At 44.7% G+C, this 16,827-nt stretch overlaps 2 protein-coding genes across 3 annotated transcripts in view; one reads left to right on the forward strand and one right to left on the reverse strand.

Annotated features, from left to right (window-relative positions):
• LOC126545368 (hexosaminidase D-like) overlaps nucleotides 1-16,827 on the forward strand; it is an 87,623-nt gene that overhangs the window by 24,905 nt on the left and 45,891 nt on the right. Inside the window, exons 9-10 of one of the 2 annotated variants that reach the window (XR_011895078.1) lie at nucleotides 7,315-7,493; nucleotides 13,880-13,998. The gene's annotated coding sequence lies outside the window, so the exon portion shown is untranslated. Of the gene's footprint in view, nucleotides 1-7,314; nucleotides 13,999-16,827 lie in introns of those variants that run through there. The other variant, XM_050193179.3, reaches the window with a different exon arrangement.
• Nucleotides 913-4,276, reverse strand: LOC129387976 (uncharacterized). The gene is made up of 2 exons (XM_072285970.1): nucleotides 2,878-4,276; nucleotides 913-966 (listed from the first exon to the last, which is right to left on the reverse strand). Exons 1-2 carry the CDS (start codon nucleotides 4,003-4,005, stop codon nucleotides 913-915), a joined length of 1,182 nt encoding a protein of 393 aa, XP_072142071.1. The 5' UTR covers nucleotides 4,006-4,276.

Raw genomic sequence — 16,827 nt, forward strand, 5'->3', positions numbered from 1 at the left:
AACCCTGGAAAGCTTGGAGGCATTCCACGTACGGCCGTCTCCAAGTCGGAAAGAGGCTGGTCCCCTCCTCTTGATCACCTCAGTTGGTGAAGAAAAGGCGCAGTCTCCCTTGAACCGAACGGTCGGTTTTTTGATGCGGACAAAATCGCCTACGACTATCTTAGTCTTCTTGGCGGCTCTCCTTTTGTCCGTGTAGTGCTTGCTGCTTTGCTGCTGATGCCTAACCCTTTGACGAAGTCGCGCCAACTCCTTGGCTGGGTCTTCAGCAAATGCTGGTGCTGAGAAACCCACGACATCCAGCCTGGTTCAGGGCATTCTACCATGCAGCAGGACTGCTGGGGCGACCCCGGTGGTGGCGTGCGGAGTACAGCGGTAAATGGCAAGGTATTCTGTGACAGCTTGCCGGAGTGGTCGTCTTTCGAGGAGTGATACTTGAATGAAGTTTTTCTGTGTGCGATTGAAACGTTCTATTTGCCCATTGGCTTGGGGGTAGTATACCGAAGAATGTGAAAGACTGATGCCTCTGTTTTGCAGGAAAGTGATGAATTCACGCGAAGTGAACTGAGGTCCATTGTCACAAACGATCTCTTCCGGGTTGCCTTCACGGGCAAAAACACTTGTTAAAAAGTCTTTCACGGTGCTCGTGGACACTTCGCTGCAAAAATACACCTCTGGCCATTTAGAATGGTAGTCAACAAGCGTTACAGCAAATCTGCTGTTGTAAGCTGCATGCTCCAAAGGACCAACAATGTCTAGGCCAAGCTTTTGCCACGGTCACTCAGGCCATTCAACAGGTTGCAACGGTGCTGGTGATGTTTTGGCGGACTTATCTGCCTCCAGGCAGATATGGCAGTTTTTTACTGCCGTTTCCACTTGCTTATCCATTCGTGGCCACCAGAACCGCTCACGCAGTCACGCCTTCATGCGCGTGATACCCGGATGTGTCTCGTGCGCGGTGCCGATGATCTGAGCCGTGAGGGAGGACGGAACAACGAGGCGTTCTCCACGCAGAAACAGGTTATCGACAACAGAAAGTTCTTCCCGAATGGCGTAGAATGGTTTCGCCTCTTCTGGTATGGACTTCTTTGGCGGCCAGGAACTCAGCACGAATGACTTGACGGTTTCCAGGCAACTGTCGTCGAGGGCGGCCTGCCTGAACTTCTCCTTAGTCACGCAGGCTGGCTCAATGAACGAGACAATTTCTTCCTCCTTAGCAATCTCTGCCTCCGAGGTAGGTGCTGGTAGCCGAGAAAGTGCATCAGCTACAGTGTTCGTGGATCCCTTGCGGTATTCAACAGTGAAATTGTAGCAAAGCAGTCGTGCACTCCAGCGTGCGATTAGGAGTGGGCGTCTTCCATGTCCTTGTGACGACAGCAAGGACACCAGTGCCTGGTGGTCTGTTCGAATTGTGAAATGGCGACCCCACAGGTACGTGTGCCATCGCTCACACGCCCAAATGCACGCAAGAGCTTCTCGTTCACCGACTGAATATTTTCTCTCTGCAGGCGACAGTGTACGAGATGCGAAAGCGACTGTGCGGAGCTCGTGGCCACTTTGTTGCTGCAGGACTGCTCCCAGCCCACAGTCGGACGCGTCGGTCGACACAATGACTGGCAATGACTGATCGAACATCTGGAGGACTGTACTCGACAAAAGCATTTCCTTGACCCTCCAGAAACTGCTGTCTGCTTCGGCAGACCAGATGAATGGCTCATTTTTGCGAAGTAAGACTCTCATAGGCTCAACCACTTGTGCCAAGTGTGGAACAAACTTGGAGTAGTATTCTACGAGACCAAGGAATGAATGAAGAGTGGCCACATCAGTTGGCACTGGTGTGTTAACTATGGAGTCTACTTTCTCTGGAAGTGGCGAGATACCACGTGCAGTGACCTTGTGCCCTAGAAAGGCAAGTTCTGGAACGTCGAAAAGGCATTTGTTGTTCAGTTTCAAACCTGCATTCTTGATCTTTTGCAGCACGGTCTTCAAGTTTGAAAGGTGTTCTTCTGCGGTCTTGCCAAAAATGATGACATCATCAATGTAGAACAACACGCCAGGGCAGTGGTCAAGGATTTTCGCCATCATCTTCTGAAATGCCGCTGGGGCAGAAACCAACCCAAAGCAAACTCTTTTAAAACGGAAAAGGCCATCATGAGTGATGAAAGCTGTCAGATCCCTGCTGTCAGGGTGCAAGAGAACCTGATGGTAAGCGGAAGCCAAGTCAAGTTTGGAGAAGTGTGTAGCGCCTACCAAAGCGTGAAGCAGCTCCTCTGTGTGGGGCAATGGGAAACTGTCTGGAACAATAGCTTTGTTCGGTTCTCGAAGGTCTACGCATATCCTGATGCTACCATCTTTCTTGTTAACAACAACAATGGGGGACACCCATTCAGAAGCATCGATCCGCTCGATGATGTCGAGGCTCAGCAACCTCTGAAGCTCATTTGATACTGGTGACCGGAGAGAATACGGCAGACGGCGAAGCTTCGAAGTTACAGGCTGCACGCCTTGCCGTGTCTTGATGCGATGCGTGAACCCCTTAGCAAGACCCAACACTGGACTGAAAAGTGAACCAAACTCATGTGCTAAGGCTGGCGGAAGAGCTTTGTTATGGGGCTGCGTGCTTGACGGTGTGGAAATAGAACAGGATAGCGGGTCAACAACAGTCGGCTGCGGAGCAATGGACGTGTATAAGCACTTGAGAGCAGAACCCTCAATGCGAAGATCCAAGGCTTTAATGCCGTCAAGACCGATCAGACAAGTTCCTCGGTGAACAACATAAAAACGTAGCGACGCTGTGTGCGTGCGGCCTTTAAACCGAACGTCTGCCTGGAAACAACCTAGCACTGGAATCGGCCGTTGAGAGTAGTCCAACAGACTAACATGCGGAGCAGGCAGGAGTGGAACGCTCTGAAAATATTGACCGAATTCTTGCTCCGACAGGATTGAAACAGACGACTCTGAATCAACAAGGAATGTCAAAGTGACATTCGTGACTTGCACTTGAATATGAATTCCGCTACGCGCGGAAATTTGCACAGTCAAAACTTCCTCAGCACTGCTGGATGACGAAACATCTTCATGAAATTCAACTTCACGGACTCGGCCTTGCATTTGGGTTAGCTTGCGGTTGCATACCCTTTGAAAGTGGCCCTTGCGACCGCAAAATGAACAAATCTTGCCATGCGCTGGGCACTGCGGCGCTGACGCGATGTGGTCCCGCGAGCCGCATCGGAAACAATGTGGCGAACCGGAGCGACTACTCTGTTCTCGGTTCCGCTCAGGGGGACGGTTCCGCTGCGGCGCACGTGAGCCGCCCGCGCTCCTCGTTAAATTCTGCTCTAAGGTGGCTGCCGGTTGTGAATTCCTTTTTTTCGAAGAATGCGAGGATGGTTTTCGATGCTGCTGCAATGAAATTGCTTCGACCGAAGCAGAAAGCTCCTTTAGCTCTTCAGCCGCCTGCTCAAACTGAAGTGCAATTCGAACGGAATTCTCGAATGAAAGTGTGGAACCCTCGAGCAGTAACCGCTCACGTACGCGAGTGGAAGCTACGCCGGCAACGAATTGATCCCGCAGAGCATCATCTTGGGAGGCAAACGAACAATGTGACGCTAGCTCCCGTAGAGCGGCAACAAAGTCGTGAACGGACTCGCCTGTATGTTGGCTGCGGCAGTGAAAGCGATGACGCTCGATGATAACGTTGCGCGACGTCGAAAACTGGTGCCGTAATGCGGCAAATGCAGAGTCGTATTCGTCAGGAGGGGCCACGATAGACTTGTCATCGGCGCGTGCTGCGGCGCTGGTCCCTGCATGTAGCGTCTGATAAATACGCTGGCCCTCCGCCCCCAAACAATGCAAAAGAATAGCCTTGCGTTGCTCCGGCTTGAATGGGGCGGCTCCGGATGCCAGCAAGTACACGTTGAACATCTGCTCCCACTGCTCCCATGGCAATGAGGGACGGCCAGGCGCCGGAAGGAAAAACGGTGGCGGAGCAAGCCCGGTGAAGCTCATGGTGGGCGGATACGGACGGCGCAGCGGGGCTGGGGGTATGTTCACTGCATCCTCGTCGCCAATGTGGTGTTGACCGAAAGTGGAAGTCAGACTCCAGCCGTCCCAAAGTAAAAAGCCGTTTTATTTAACGTATACAACCAATATATATAATGAAGAACAGAAGCGTTCCCTGGGGAATAAAGAACTGAAATGAATAAAAAAACTGAATATAACAAGTAGAGTGATTTCGTAAGTGACATCAGTCATGTCAGTCACCGCAGTGGCCTGGATTTACTTGGTCTGTGGTCCCCTATCTGCCTCTCAGTCGCAGACACTGTAATAGTCGCAGACGCCTATGGTTGGAAATGATATTTCCAGTGTCAGTGGGATGAGTCACAGCTTTTGTCTGGCTGAGATAGGGTGAAGTAAAATTGAAAATGTCGCTGTAAGCGGCTAGCAAACCACGAAGGTCGTCGGACTGAGCAGCGGAAAGGTCTGGAGCAGTCATTGCGTAAAAATGGGTATCAGATGAAGTGCTGGTGTCAGGGCTTTCACAAGATTGCGGATCATCGATAGTAAGGGCCAGAGGGTTGTGTGCATCTAAAGGTAGTATGCTGCCCAGCGTGATGCCTTCGGGAAACAACTGTGGTGTGCGTTCAAAGTTCAGAACGGGATACATGCCTGGTTCACAGAAACAGTTACAGCGGAATGAGGGAGGGTTACATGCCTTGTCAAAGGAGTGTCTAGGGAAGGAGAGATTACATAGTGTCACTAACTGAGGGATCTGAGGTCAATGTGACATACATTGCGGTAGCTGGTTAAAGGTGAACAAACTCTGCGACACATAAAATGCGATGGTGAGATCAGGCACAGAAGGGAATTCTAACCGTAGAAGGGCAGAATGGGTACTCAAGAAGTCATGGCCGAGAGTGACTTCATGTGGACACTGGTGCAGAACAGCAAATAGAACTGAGGTTTGGTGGCTAGTGAAGCTCACACACGCATTACACATGCCAACGACGCAGTATGTACCACCGTCGACAACACATACTACAAGCAATGTGGCGGGTGTCAGAACCTTGCGGAGACGACGAAAAAGGCGGGTGCTCATAACCAATAATTGCACTCCTGTGTCTATGAGTGCCAAAACAGGCATGTCCTCCACTTCTGTCCAAAAGATTGTCGGGTGACTAGGGTAAACAGAGGATTTCGAGGTCGGTTGGCCAATGCGGCATCACTTATCGGAGCTGCACTAGTCAGTTTTCCAAAGAGGGATGACAGGGTATGGTGACGATGAACGACGGGCAATCGGTGAGCGAGAACGCTGGTTCTATGGGGACAACGAATGGCAGTCGTAGCGTGGAGTCGGAGCAGGAACATCATAGTGCGGCGGGTCATTGCGGTCATGAAAGGGTGAGGACCGGCTGTCTTCTGGGCAGTAACTGTACACGGGACGAAGAGACAAAACCGACGATAGCGACAGTGGCGGGAAATATGACCTATCCCGTTGCACTTGGAGCATATTGCCTTGTCGTCGTGTGTGCGCCACTGGTTTGGGTTGTGGTATTCGAGATAGGTCAAAAGAAATTCCCAACCATAGGGCTACTTACAGCACAGACAGGGCGGATGCCTGCATTTGCCAACTGTTTGTGTACGACAGCTTGAATCAAAGATACTCCGGGCGGGACTCGTAAGAACGAGCATGAGGAACTGACGGAGATGCAGCCTCAATCTCTCGCCAGACAAGACGTAAGTTTTTGGCACCAGGTGGCTGGACGTCTTCGCACGATGAGGTAGCAGCGGTATTAGGGAGCCGAACAAATTGTTGTGAGACACAATGGCTCTTTGCTTCTTCAAAGCGTTAGCACTCTCTTATAATGTCGTCGACGGTTGAGCAGTCCTTGTAATATACGAGTAAATTAAAGGCGTTATTGGTGATGCCTTTAAGAATGTGGTTAACTTTGTCAGCTTCAGGCATTTTGTTGTCAACCCGCCGATACAGAGCTAACACGCCCTGAATGTACACGATGTATGGTTCAGTTAATGTTTGGGCCCAGCACGAAAGTTCTGTCTTGGCGGCTCGCTGGCGCCCGATTGGCTTCCCAAAGTCCTCCTGTAGTTTTTGCTTGCAGGGGACACAACTATTCAATTCCTCCTCGTGTGTTTGGAACCAAACACGGGCCATTTCCTTGAGGTAGTAGATAACGTTAGCCAGCATGATGATTGGGTCCCACCTCGTGTTCTTGCTGGCTCGCTCATATTCGGTTAACCAGTTTTCAACGTCCATGGTATCAGTACTGGAGAAGGTACCAGGGTCTCGGAGTTGGGCCAGGATAACCAATGTTGTGGTAGCCGAAGTTGAGCGAGTGGGCCTGTCAGTTGACATCGTAGTATTGCCCGCAAGATGCCCGCTGCGAAGTTCTATGGTGTCCTTCAGATATACCTCGCACCTCCACCAAAGATGTTATGAGGAGATCTACAGAAAAGGGGGTTTATTTACACTATGTACAAGGGCGCTAAAAGTGCGGCAGCAACAATAAAGATGGCAGACAGCAGACCTCACTTCGTCCTCCTATTATCCGCTCTACACTTCAGCATCCTCTATACCCGCAGGGCAACTGGCTCATAACTCTATGTCCAATGAGTCAGTCCACAGTTACGATGATGAGCAGCCTAGTAGCTGCCATTCGACTATATTTGGTCAGAGTTCCTCATTATGAAGTTTAAATGGCCACTAAAAAGAAAAAACTATTTGATACGTATAGTAAACTGCACTTCTGCAATGCACTAAAGCCACTCTTACTTTGAGATCAGAATTGGTAAGACAGAAAAGAAAAACAGAAGATTGGTGGGGACTGTGCCTTGAAGTACGCACACCAGCTCGCCATGATGTCATACATTTTTATCGCCTTTGCTTGGCATTGGTAAAGATTGACTGCATTGTATTCTAGAAGATCCAAAGAGTGAACTAAAACAGTTTAAAGACCATTTACTGAGCCACAGTGGCCCAATTATGAAAAAGTACCTTAGATTTTGTGATGTCACACTGATGTATCGGTGTTGGGGTTTCAGCACGAAATTAAACGAAAGCAAATTTGACCTCCATTTTAACTTCTTTAATGGTCAACCTACTACCATGAAATTAACAAAAATAAAGTTTTGAAGAATTCTTTGTCAATCGAAACTGATTTAGTGTTTCTTTTTAGTGCCCACTAGGAACCTGGGAAAAACCTAAGTTGTAATATTGATGTTGTAGCAGTGCTTAACCAAGGCCTGGTGCCTGCCAATTTCTCTGAAACATGATGTGAAATGATATATTTATTTTTCCAGGTTTTGAAGATGTGCTCTGCCCCAAAGTTTGCGAGTTCACTCTCCTCCAGCCAATTGTATCAGCTGCACTGGGAGCCGCATGCTATGGGGCTTCATTGGTCGACTGCAAGCTGCCTATCAACTTCAAAGAAAATTCCACACGGCTGTACCATTTCAAACAGGGTAGCAAGCAGAACTAGGTCTGGACGTATCTTTTTGTGCGCATGACCGTAACATGTGATAGAAAGTGAAGCTTTGGGTATAACCTAGAAGAGGCATGAGCTGCACATTAGAAGGCATAGAATACCAGGCCATAAACAATTCCATTATGTGCATTCAGTGACAAAAGACGTTTCTTTAGTAATAATAATAATAATAAGAAAAAAATGTGCCTTATGCTTTCTTTATTTTTTAAAATCTTAGACGTCAATATTCTAGTTTTGTTTTCTTTGTGTGAGCCTACCCTCACTTAGTGTTAAGTCAAGCCTGTGCTGTAACAGGCTTGTCTTTTGTTATCTTTACATTGTGGTGCTGTCTGTACCTTGTTATAACCACAGAGTGCCTGTTCAAAGTTTACCAATACTGATTTACTTTGAGCATGCTACAGTGCATATGAAATACAATATACTCCTTGCAAGACAGAAGTTCACAGGAAGATAAAGGCTTGAAGTGATGAGTAGTGGTCGAACAAGAAATGTCACTGGAACTACTGTCGTCGAAAGGGCTTGTCGCAATGTTGGCTCCAGCGACATTCCTTGTTCGACCACTTAAGGCACCAGTGGTTTCCTCTGCTTTTATTCATGGGTATAGTAAGAAAATCTACACCCTAATATTTGGGCACATTTTTTAATCCAGTGGGCCTGTGCTTCCCAAAATTTAAGTAATGACCCCAAGAAGGGTCACAACACATTCAGTGGAAGAGGTCATCTGAAACACATCGAACATTTTTTAAATACTCTTTGCCTGCTGTTCTGCATCACAAAGCAGCTCATGGAAGCAGAACCCTAGGTGTTCTGGTGTTCTTGATGAGCAAAAGGGCAGACAACAGTTTTAAGGAACAACACAGTCATAACACATTACCTTTTGTTTGCTTGCTGAGAGCACACAGGTGAGTGAAGCTTTTCAGTGCATTGAAGGGTATCTCTGCACTGAAACTTTACTCTGAATGTTGGCCCTAGAGGCAGACCAAACGAAACACCTGTATGAGGTACCTGTTTAGGAAAATACAAGTTTTTGAAACTTTAAATGTGGCTGAAAAAGAGTATGTGGACATAACATCGAACTTGAGTCTCAGATATCTGTTTTTGCTTAAGCCTTTGAAAAAATTGTCATATTTGGCAGGAAGGTGCATGTTCTTGGATATAGAGCCACGAGAACCTTCTCCCCTTCCTGCATGTACTCGGGCAAAGTTTGCTCATTTTTTTTCTTTGATGGATTTGCTGCGTGACATAATGAGAAAAAGAAATATAAGAAAAGCATGCAGGACTGCAGCAATGTCTCTGAAAAACTTGTTAACCATCAATCAGCAGTTGTAGTTATTAGGGACATCTGGCTTAAAACCAGCCTTGCTTCTGTGCAGAGGATTCACTGAATTCAAAGTCAGGGTGTCTACCAATCGGGAAAACTGGGAATTCTCGGGGATTTTGAGTAGTCTGGAAAAACTCAGGGAAAACTCAGGGAATTTGTGCTTCTATCAGGGAAAATTAGCTGTAATTTTATTGAAAAGGTCGAAAGTCGAGTAATGCTGGCTCGAGTAACAGACAGGAATCGTAATGAGTCGTCTTTAATGCCCTGTCGTCGGCTGGAGGAGTTGCCATTGTGCCATCAACGATCGACTTTCTGGATTCCCGATAATTTGGACGGCTTCGCGGCACCACCACGTACCCCATAGAGTCAGTGTATCAGAACGTCTGAAATTTCGAACGTAAAAGCTCTTCGCCGCCCGATTTTCTGGAGGTTTTGCCGTTGCTGCAGGTCCGAAACGGCATTAATCAAATCCACCACCGCTGCCGTTTTGATTACCTTGCCGCTTCGAACTACGCAGATCCGCTGGCAGTCGTAGCCACTACTGCGGCAACGCTAGGCCTAGCTCTTTCGACGTTCGCTATGAAGCTTCTTGCCGTTGAGTGCCGCGTTTTTTATTGAAAGAATTCGCTGCTGTTAGCAATGGCACGGACTCCGCCTTTGTGGTCCTCGCGATTGGCTTAGAAGCTTGGAAAGCATGGTGCGTTGCATAATGCCGGTTCCCGAAAGTCGGCTTCGCCCCATACACGAATATTACTTGAAGCATACACAAAAGTATTGCAGTGAACCATAACAAGCGTGGGAAGGGGCTATTGCCATGGGACACAGTATGTATTCCTTAATTATACATGCGTGCACTTGGTATTTCCTGTCACAGTACGAGCACCGATATGCCTAATACGTGTACCGGCAGGCCTTCAGAGTGTTTTCGAATGTGCCTGTGGCGTTTTGAGCCCTTAAGGGCAGTAAATTACATGCATTTATTTTTTCCAACTGGACGATTTTTCTGATGTTTTCGCGGCCCCTAGGGAGTTCGAAAAATTGGACATGGACTGTGCAACTGATCAAGAAGATCCTTCAAGTGGTTTGTGGGGCGAACGAGTGGCGGAAGGAGGACAAGAACAGAAAGGACTTACGCATTGAGGAATGTACGGGAAAGGAAGCGCGCTGCCGCCGTTTTGAAGGAGCTTGGGCTCAAAAAACAGTGTTGGCTGATGCTGAGATGCAGATGTCCCTCATCCAAACCAAAATAAACTCTTTAAAGCAGTCAAACACAACACTGAGGTATTGTGCGTGGGCTGAGAGTATGTCAGGACAGTTGAGGTTGATTTAAGAGCTGTTGAGAGAGAATCTCAATTGTGACAACGTTCAGGCCTCATACCACTGAGGTTGCTATCAGTTGATAGAAATAGCTCATATTCAAAAATATTTGCTTCTGTATGCATCTCCTTGTTATTCGTATTTGAGAATGTCTGACTCGATTTGCAATTTTTTCGAAGACATTTTATTTGCTGCACATATTACTAACCCCTCCCTTCTATTCTCTTTTTGAATAACATAAACACTACTACTCCTTGGTATTCAAATTGGACTATGTCGTTCTTTTTTTAAATTTTTCGCATGCTTACTAGAGAGTGACAGCATCGGGTGATATGGTTTCAGCCCATCTTGACATAAAACATAGTTCTGCATCAATCAGGGAATTTTTCAAAGGCACTCGGGGAAAACCTGGAAAACTCAAGGAATTTGGAAATGTCAACTTGGTAGACACCCTGAAAGTACACATGGAGCCCAGCACTATATTGCACTGTGATTTATAGTGTAAGAACTCTGCCTTACATTCAAGAAAGTGTTCCCGAATTTTAGTTAACTCATCCATCAGCAACAGCTGCTTTGTTTGCTTCAAAAGCTAGCACATTTTGCATTTGGGAAGGTGTACATTTTGGGAGAGTAATTAAGATATGACGGTTGACCTGAAGTGAATTTTATTGAGTTTAGGACATGGTAGGAGCCTTTTGTGTTTTGCAGCTTGCTATAGGACCTAAAAATGGCTAAAATACATTGGCGGGCTAGTTGGTTTAGATTCATGATACAATGTGCAAGTGCGACTGGACGAGTCGTCTGCAAGCAACGTAGAAGCGCTGTGGCAGTGTCTGCTTCAATTTCTGTCCTGTTCGTTCATGCTTGTACAGTGTGTCGTGAATCCTAAAAATGGCCCCAGTGGAAAGGACGTTATTTGCATCAATACATTGTCTCATTCAGTTGACACAATAGAAAACTAAAGCAGTAAGTAACGTAGAATTGAGCTTTACTTTGTCTTCATGATTATGATTGCATTGCACTGAGTTTTACACTGGCTTTCTGACTTTTTGCCAAGGTATTTTGCCTGTCGGTTACTCTCATGAAAACAGTTGTGTCAAAATTGTTGTATGCTCCATTTCTAACACCACAGAAAAGACTTACCAAGGCCAGGATTAGCACTACATGGTAATTTTGACTAGCAAGTTCGCTGAATGAAATGCAGGCATCTGCAAACAACCTTAGCTGAGCTGACTTGCTTATGATGTCACTTACATCATCAATGTAATCCAGAAAAAGTGAAAGGGCTTCTTTTATCTTGCTTGGGAAATGCCACGTGAAAATGATAAAGGTAACTGCACACAAGCTAATTCATAGCCTTTTGAGGCAATTTTCTTAGCACTGAATTCAGCTGACCAATGGCGCTACTGAAATAGTTGTGATCCATGCAATGGTCATATTTCCTTTTGTTAATGTCCTGCTCACACGAGGCACTTTTGATTGCGATTGGACCTAATTGGTATAGAATATCTCAATTACAATCTTCTCTCTTCCACACCTTGAACAAAAGAGCCGATCACGATTGAGAAATTTGATCATGATCTGACGCTCGAAAGTGCCTTGTGTGAATAGAGTATAATAAATGTGTAATGCCCAAAAAGAATGCTGCTTTATATATTGATAAAACTGCTGAAAGTGCCTGTTATGTTGCAGGTGATTTGCTTACTTTGTATCTGATTAGAAGGCGATGAAAAGCACTTGTCACTCTTACCCTGCCTGTATGCAACTTGTTCAACACTTGTTATTGTCGCACCCTCATATTAATTTTGTACCATGGAATACTAACCCATTTTGTTGCAGTCTTTGTAAAACATGTCACCCCCCCCCCACCACTACCACTACTGCTGCCGCCTTTTTAATCTTTATTGCGACTACTTGCAGGGGGTAATAAATAAAATGCAAACATTGATTAGCTCAACTCTGCATGAACAAAAAAGTTTGGAGGAGATTTCGCTCCTTCAAGAGCAAACCTCTCAATATTATGAGTGGAAACTTCGGCTATAAAGGGAAGGAGGTGACCTAGAATTATTATCATATAGTTATTGATTTTATTATGGTAGTCCTGTAAGAATATGTACTGATTAAAGACAGTTCTTTATTGAAGTTTCTCATGTAGTTCACAGGAAGCATTTGTCTCGATGACACTTTTGGTGGAGTTGTTTATTAAAATAACTTTGGCACTGAGAGGTTCATTAAGGCAAAGTAGAAGGCATTGAGATGCAAATTAAAAGCATTTGCTTGGTTGCAGTTGCTGCCTTCGGAAGTACAGCGGTCCCCCAAAATTTGGCTGAATCTTAAGTACATAGCAGGCAACGACCCCTTAAATCTGCTGCGTACATCACAAGCCATGACTGAACCTTTAGCTTGTCACTTTTCTGCGTGAAACATGTGCAGTGACACAGAAGGTGCAAGAGCAGTATTTGCAAGATGGAATTTTTGTGTAACTTTGACACTGTTGACAGAAAATAGATGTACAGCTGGTTGGAAGCCACAAAATTAGACTGTCCAGGCTAGAACAGTATGTCTGGCAACCTTAATGTGAGCAGCTCATGGTGACAAGGTGACATGCTTTTTTTTTTTTTTTCCCAGCCATTTTGAACCACACCCAGGAATCCTGGATATGTTGCACTGGCATTTTTTGTTCTGCAGCCTTCTAAATTCCTAGTGGACATAATTTATGTTAGCCACTTAGAAAACTAAGTAACAGCTGCTATCATGCTAGCAAACTTGCATTGATCTTAATGTTATCCGATGTGCAGTGATCGAAATCACTCAACACAACTTGGACAAATTTATACCAGTAATGTTGTTAAACTATCCTTTAAAAAGTTGAGCTGTTCACACATTTGCATGTATTCTATGGATGCTCTGTTTTAATGAGCTGGAAACGTATGCTATAAACTATGTGCAGCTGCTGGCAAATTTTAATCATGCATTTGTTTTAACAGGAAGAAATAGCGCCAGTTTTGGGTTATTTTTCGCAGGCTTCCGTGCTTAGAATTGCACATGCTATTAAGTTGACCCTAAAAGCAAACGCCATTTTGTGCTGGCATTGTTGAATGTTTGACGTGCAACTTAATATATAGGCGCCATTTTTTCCGGAAATTTCTATTTCATGAACTGTGTACTTAGTTGTCCCATAATATTGATCAAAAAAGAAAGTGTTTTCGATGGAGGTCACAGCCACTAGAGGTGCTGGTTGTTGACACTGATAATGTGCATTAATTGATTTTATTGCACAATAAAATTTTCTTATTCCAGCTCTTCAACCTTGCAAACTGTGTGTGCTTGCATCATACTTCTACATGCACTGTGTGCAATCACAAAAAAATTTCAAATGTGGAATTTCCTACTTGATTAATTTCTTATAATGTTAATATCTTTGCTCATCACATCACAGTAGTCTGCTTTCTTGTTTATGAGTGCAGAAAAATGTGCACTGAGGCATGCAGCATTTTTGGTGGGAGTTGATATGAGAGCAGCACAAAAAAAAGAAAGAAAAAAAAAGTTGATGCAGAAAGGAAGCGCACATGAGGGCTAAGGGCATGTTTCCTTTCGTAGTCATGTTTTCTGTGCTGCTTCAAAATCATGAATGTTAACAAGCTTACCGAACATATCCGTCTAAGTTCCATAAGTGGCCTATACGGTATGTGTTCTCTATTTTGAGGCTGGAATTTTATGTCAATTCACCCTCATGTTCTAGAATGTTCTTCCAGTCAACACTCCACCTCGACTCGATGATGATGATGATGATGATCTATTGGCATCCCCTTTGAAATGGGGCAGTGACAAATAATCACCTAGCCTCCTTGAGCTACTCAGGTATGCTATGCATGCTTCTCATTCTAGCATTTTTGTTTACATCTCCTTAATCTTTTTTCTCTTCCTCAAAACTTCTCTATCTATCTTGTACCGCTACCTATACCTGTTACGGATCTGGTCATATCAGTCTCTTCCCTGATTTTTCCTACCAATACTCAAACTACTCTTGCTTATGTTGATGCTTCTGTCCACTTGAAATCCAAGAACTTCTGGAAGGCGTATATTACCTACAGGTCTTACTGGGTGAATCCCTTTGCATTCCATTAAGATGTGATGAGTGGTCTCCAGATTTTTGCTGCAGCATATACGTGCCTCATCTTGTTGCAAATATTTGCTCTGGTATGTTTTTGCCCTTTGGCAACCAGCCCAAGCCTCAAATACAAGGCACTTCCCTTCGTTTTATTGGACAGATTTTCCCTTCTAATTTCTTCTCATTACTGTAAATCCGTGGTCTGTTTTCTTTCCATTCTTTGCATCCACTTCACTGTCTCTGGATCTCTCACTTTTTTTTTACAACTCCTGGTCGTCTATTTACACTTTCAATTACCCTGTACTTTGTTTCCAACTTTCTTGATCTCTTCCTCCATTCTGTATCCATGCTTTTCAAGCGCAGATACTTGTGCACTTTAGCCGCCCAGTTATTTTGATCCACGTTTCCGAGTCTTTCTTGAAAAATACTATTGCTCTGGGCTTCTATGACTTCAAACGAAGCCCAACCCATGTCACCCTGCACTGCCTCATTTGTGGTTTTGCCGTGGGCTCCCAAGGCCTACTGATCTTTGGTTAACTTTTAACCCCGACAAAATATCTGATTTTAAGCATAGAATGGCGTTTGTGCTGGCGCCATTACTCCTTTCCATATTCCACGCACCACATCATATTTATTGTGGCCCCAAAGTACTGTATGTTTCATTATTGCCGCGTTCCGCTTCCCCTTTATTTTCAGATTATCTTGATGGGTGTTTGAGTAAGTCTTTCCTTCGTTTATGTAAACACCAAGGTATTTAGATTGCTTAACTATGGGTATGACTTGCTGTTGAATTGACGCTACGTAATTACTCGTCTCTTCATTAAATATCATAATTCCCGATTTCTCTGTGCTAAAATGGGGGAATGATGTTGACAGACTTTGGCATGCACTAACATGTCTTTAAAGTTTCTGTTGCCTCAATAGAGCTTATGACGCCACGTCGAAATTGGAGACGCAGTTGGAATTAGCTAAGAAACAGCCTATGCCATAATCTGAGAGACCACCAGCCTTTATAACAGAATATTCTAATGCCCTCCCAAACATAAACAACATCCTACAAAAATACCACCCAATATTATCAAGTAACGAGCTTCTGAGAAAAGCGTTCCCGGTGGTACTAAGGTTGACCTATCGCAGCAACAGAAACTTTAAACACATGTTAGTGCATGCAAAAGTCAGCCAGCATCATTCCCCCGTAATAAAGGTATGTTGTCATCCCAGGTGCAAAACTTGCAGGAACTTCAAAGTGATATTGAAATTAAAAGCACCGCAAATAGTTATACACACGAAGTGAAAACTGGCTTTACTTGCACTAGTTCTGATATAGTTTATATGCTTGAATATTCTTTCTGTAAGAAACAATATATCGGTGAAACGAGGCATTCAATGAACGTTAGGTTAGACGGACATTGTGTGGACACAGTTAAAGAGCTTCCCAAAGCTGTCGCCGAGCACTTCGACCAACCAGGTCATAACTTTGATCAACTTAAGCTTTACATCCTGCGGTCAAATTACCATTCTGCGCAAGACAGAAAATACAGAGAATTATACCTCATCCATAAGTTCAATACATTGCAACCCATAGGCATAAACGTTTCAAAGGGAGCTTTAGAATCAATTCACTATGCTAAATTTCAAGCTATAGGCAACAGCACTTAGTTATTTTTCATTGGGTTGCTTAGTGTTTTTTTTTTCTTTTCTTCTTTTCCTTTATTGTTTTATTTATATATTTATTCCATTTTAGTAACTTTTTTCTTTTTCCATGAGCACCATTTTCTGCCGCTTCTTTTATTCTCTCTTTCAGAGAGATGATAGCTCACTGACCTCCAGAGGAGCAGATAATCCCCCCCCCCCCTTTTTGTTGTCCAGGCCCCTTCCACGAAAAAACACATGGCCGGCTCACCCACTGCACTACCTCACATTTCTCCACCGATGTTGAATAGTACATCTTGCTTTTAAATTCTACATGCTTGTCGTTAATACACTCGGTTGTTGCCTCGCCCACCTGCCCTACCCCCTCTCCTCTTTGGAAGAACCGTACCTATATATACTGTGCCGAGGAAAGCGTATGTCACCTTGAAAAAGACAAGTCCACTTGTCAAATCATTGGCTCCCACTTTTGCCTCGTTCTCATTTTGCTTGTTCTCATCATCTTGAATTTCCATCTCCCGCCTTCCCCGTGTTTTCCCTGGATCTTTAACATTTTGCCATTTTGAGAATTTTGGGTTCATGCAAATTGTCAACCCAACATCTTTTAACCCTTTAAATGAAGATTGAATAGTAAGGTGTAATAGTATGAGTATTTTCTGTCAGAGGGAATGCTTTGACACCAGCATTCATTTATCAAGTCTCATCAATTCTTTTTTCTAGTCGCCTGTATGCCTGGTCAGCTCCAAGGCAAAAATCACAGACCCGTGCAGTTAATGGCAAAGAGGTTTGCTTTTACAATGCAATGGCACAACAAAACACATTGTTGGGCTAGTTGGTGCATTGTATTAAGAAAAACCAGCCAAAAAAAGAAGGAATAGCCTCTTTCCTGTCTTCTTGTATGTTTCCTGTGTGCGTCTTTTTTTGGCTGG

Source organism: Dermacentor andersoni, chromosome 1 (assembly GCF_023375885.2).
Source record: "Dermacentor andersoni chromosome 1, qqDerAnde1_hic_scaffold, whole genome shotgun sequence".
Classification (NCBI taxonomy): Eukaryota; Metazoa; Arthropoda; class Arachnida; order Ixodida; family Ixodidae; genus Dermacentor; species Dermacentor andersoni.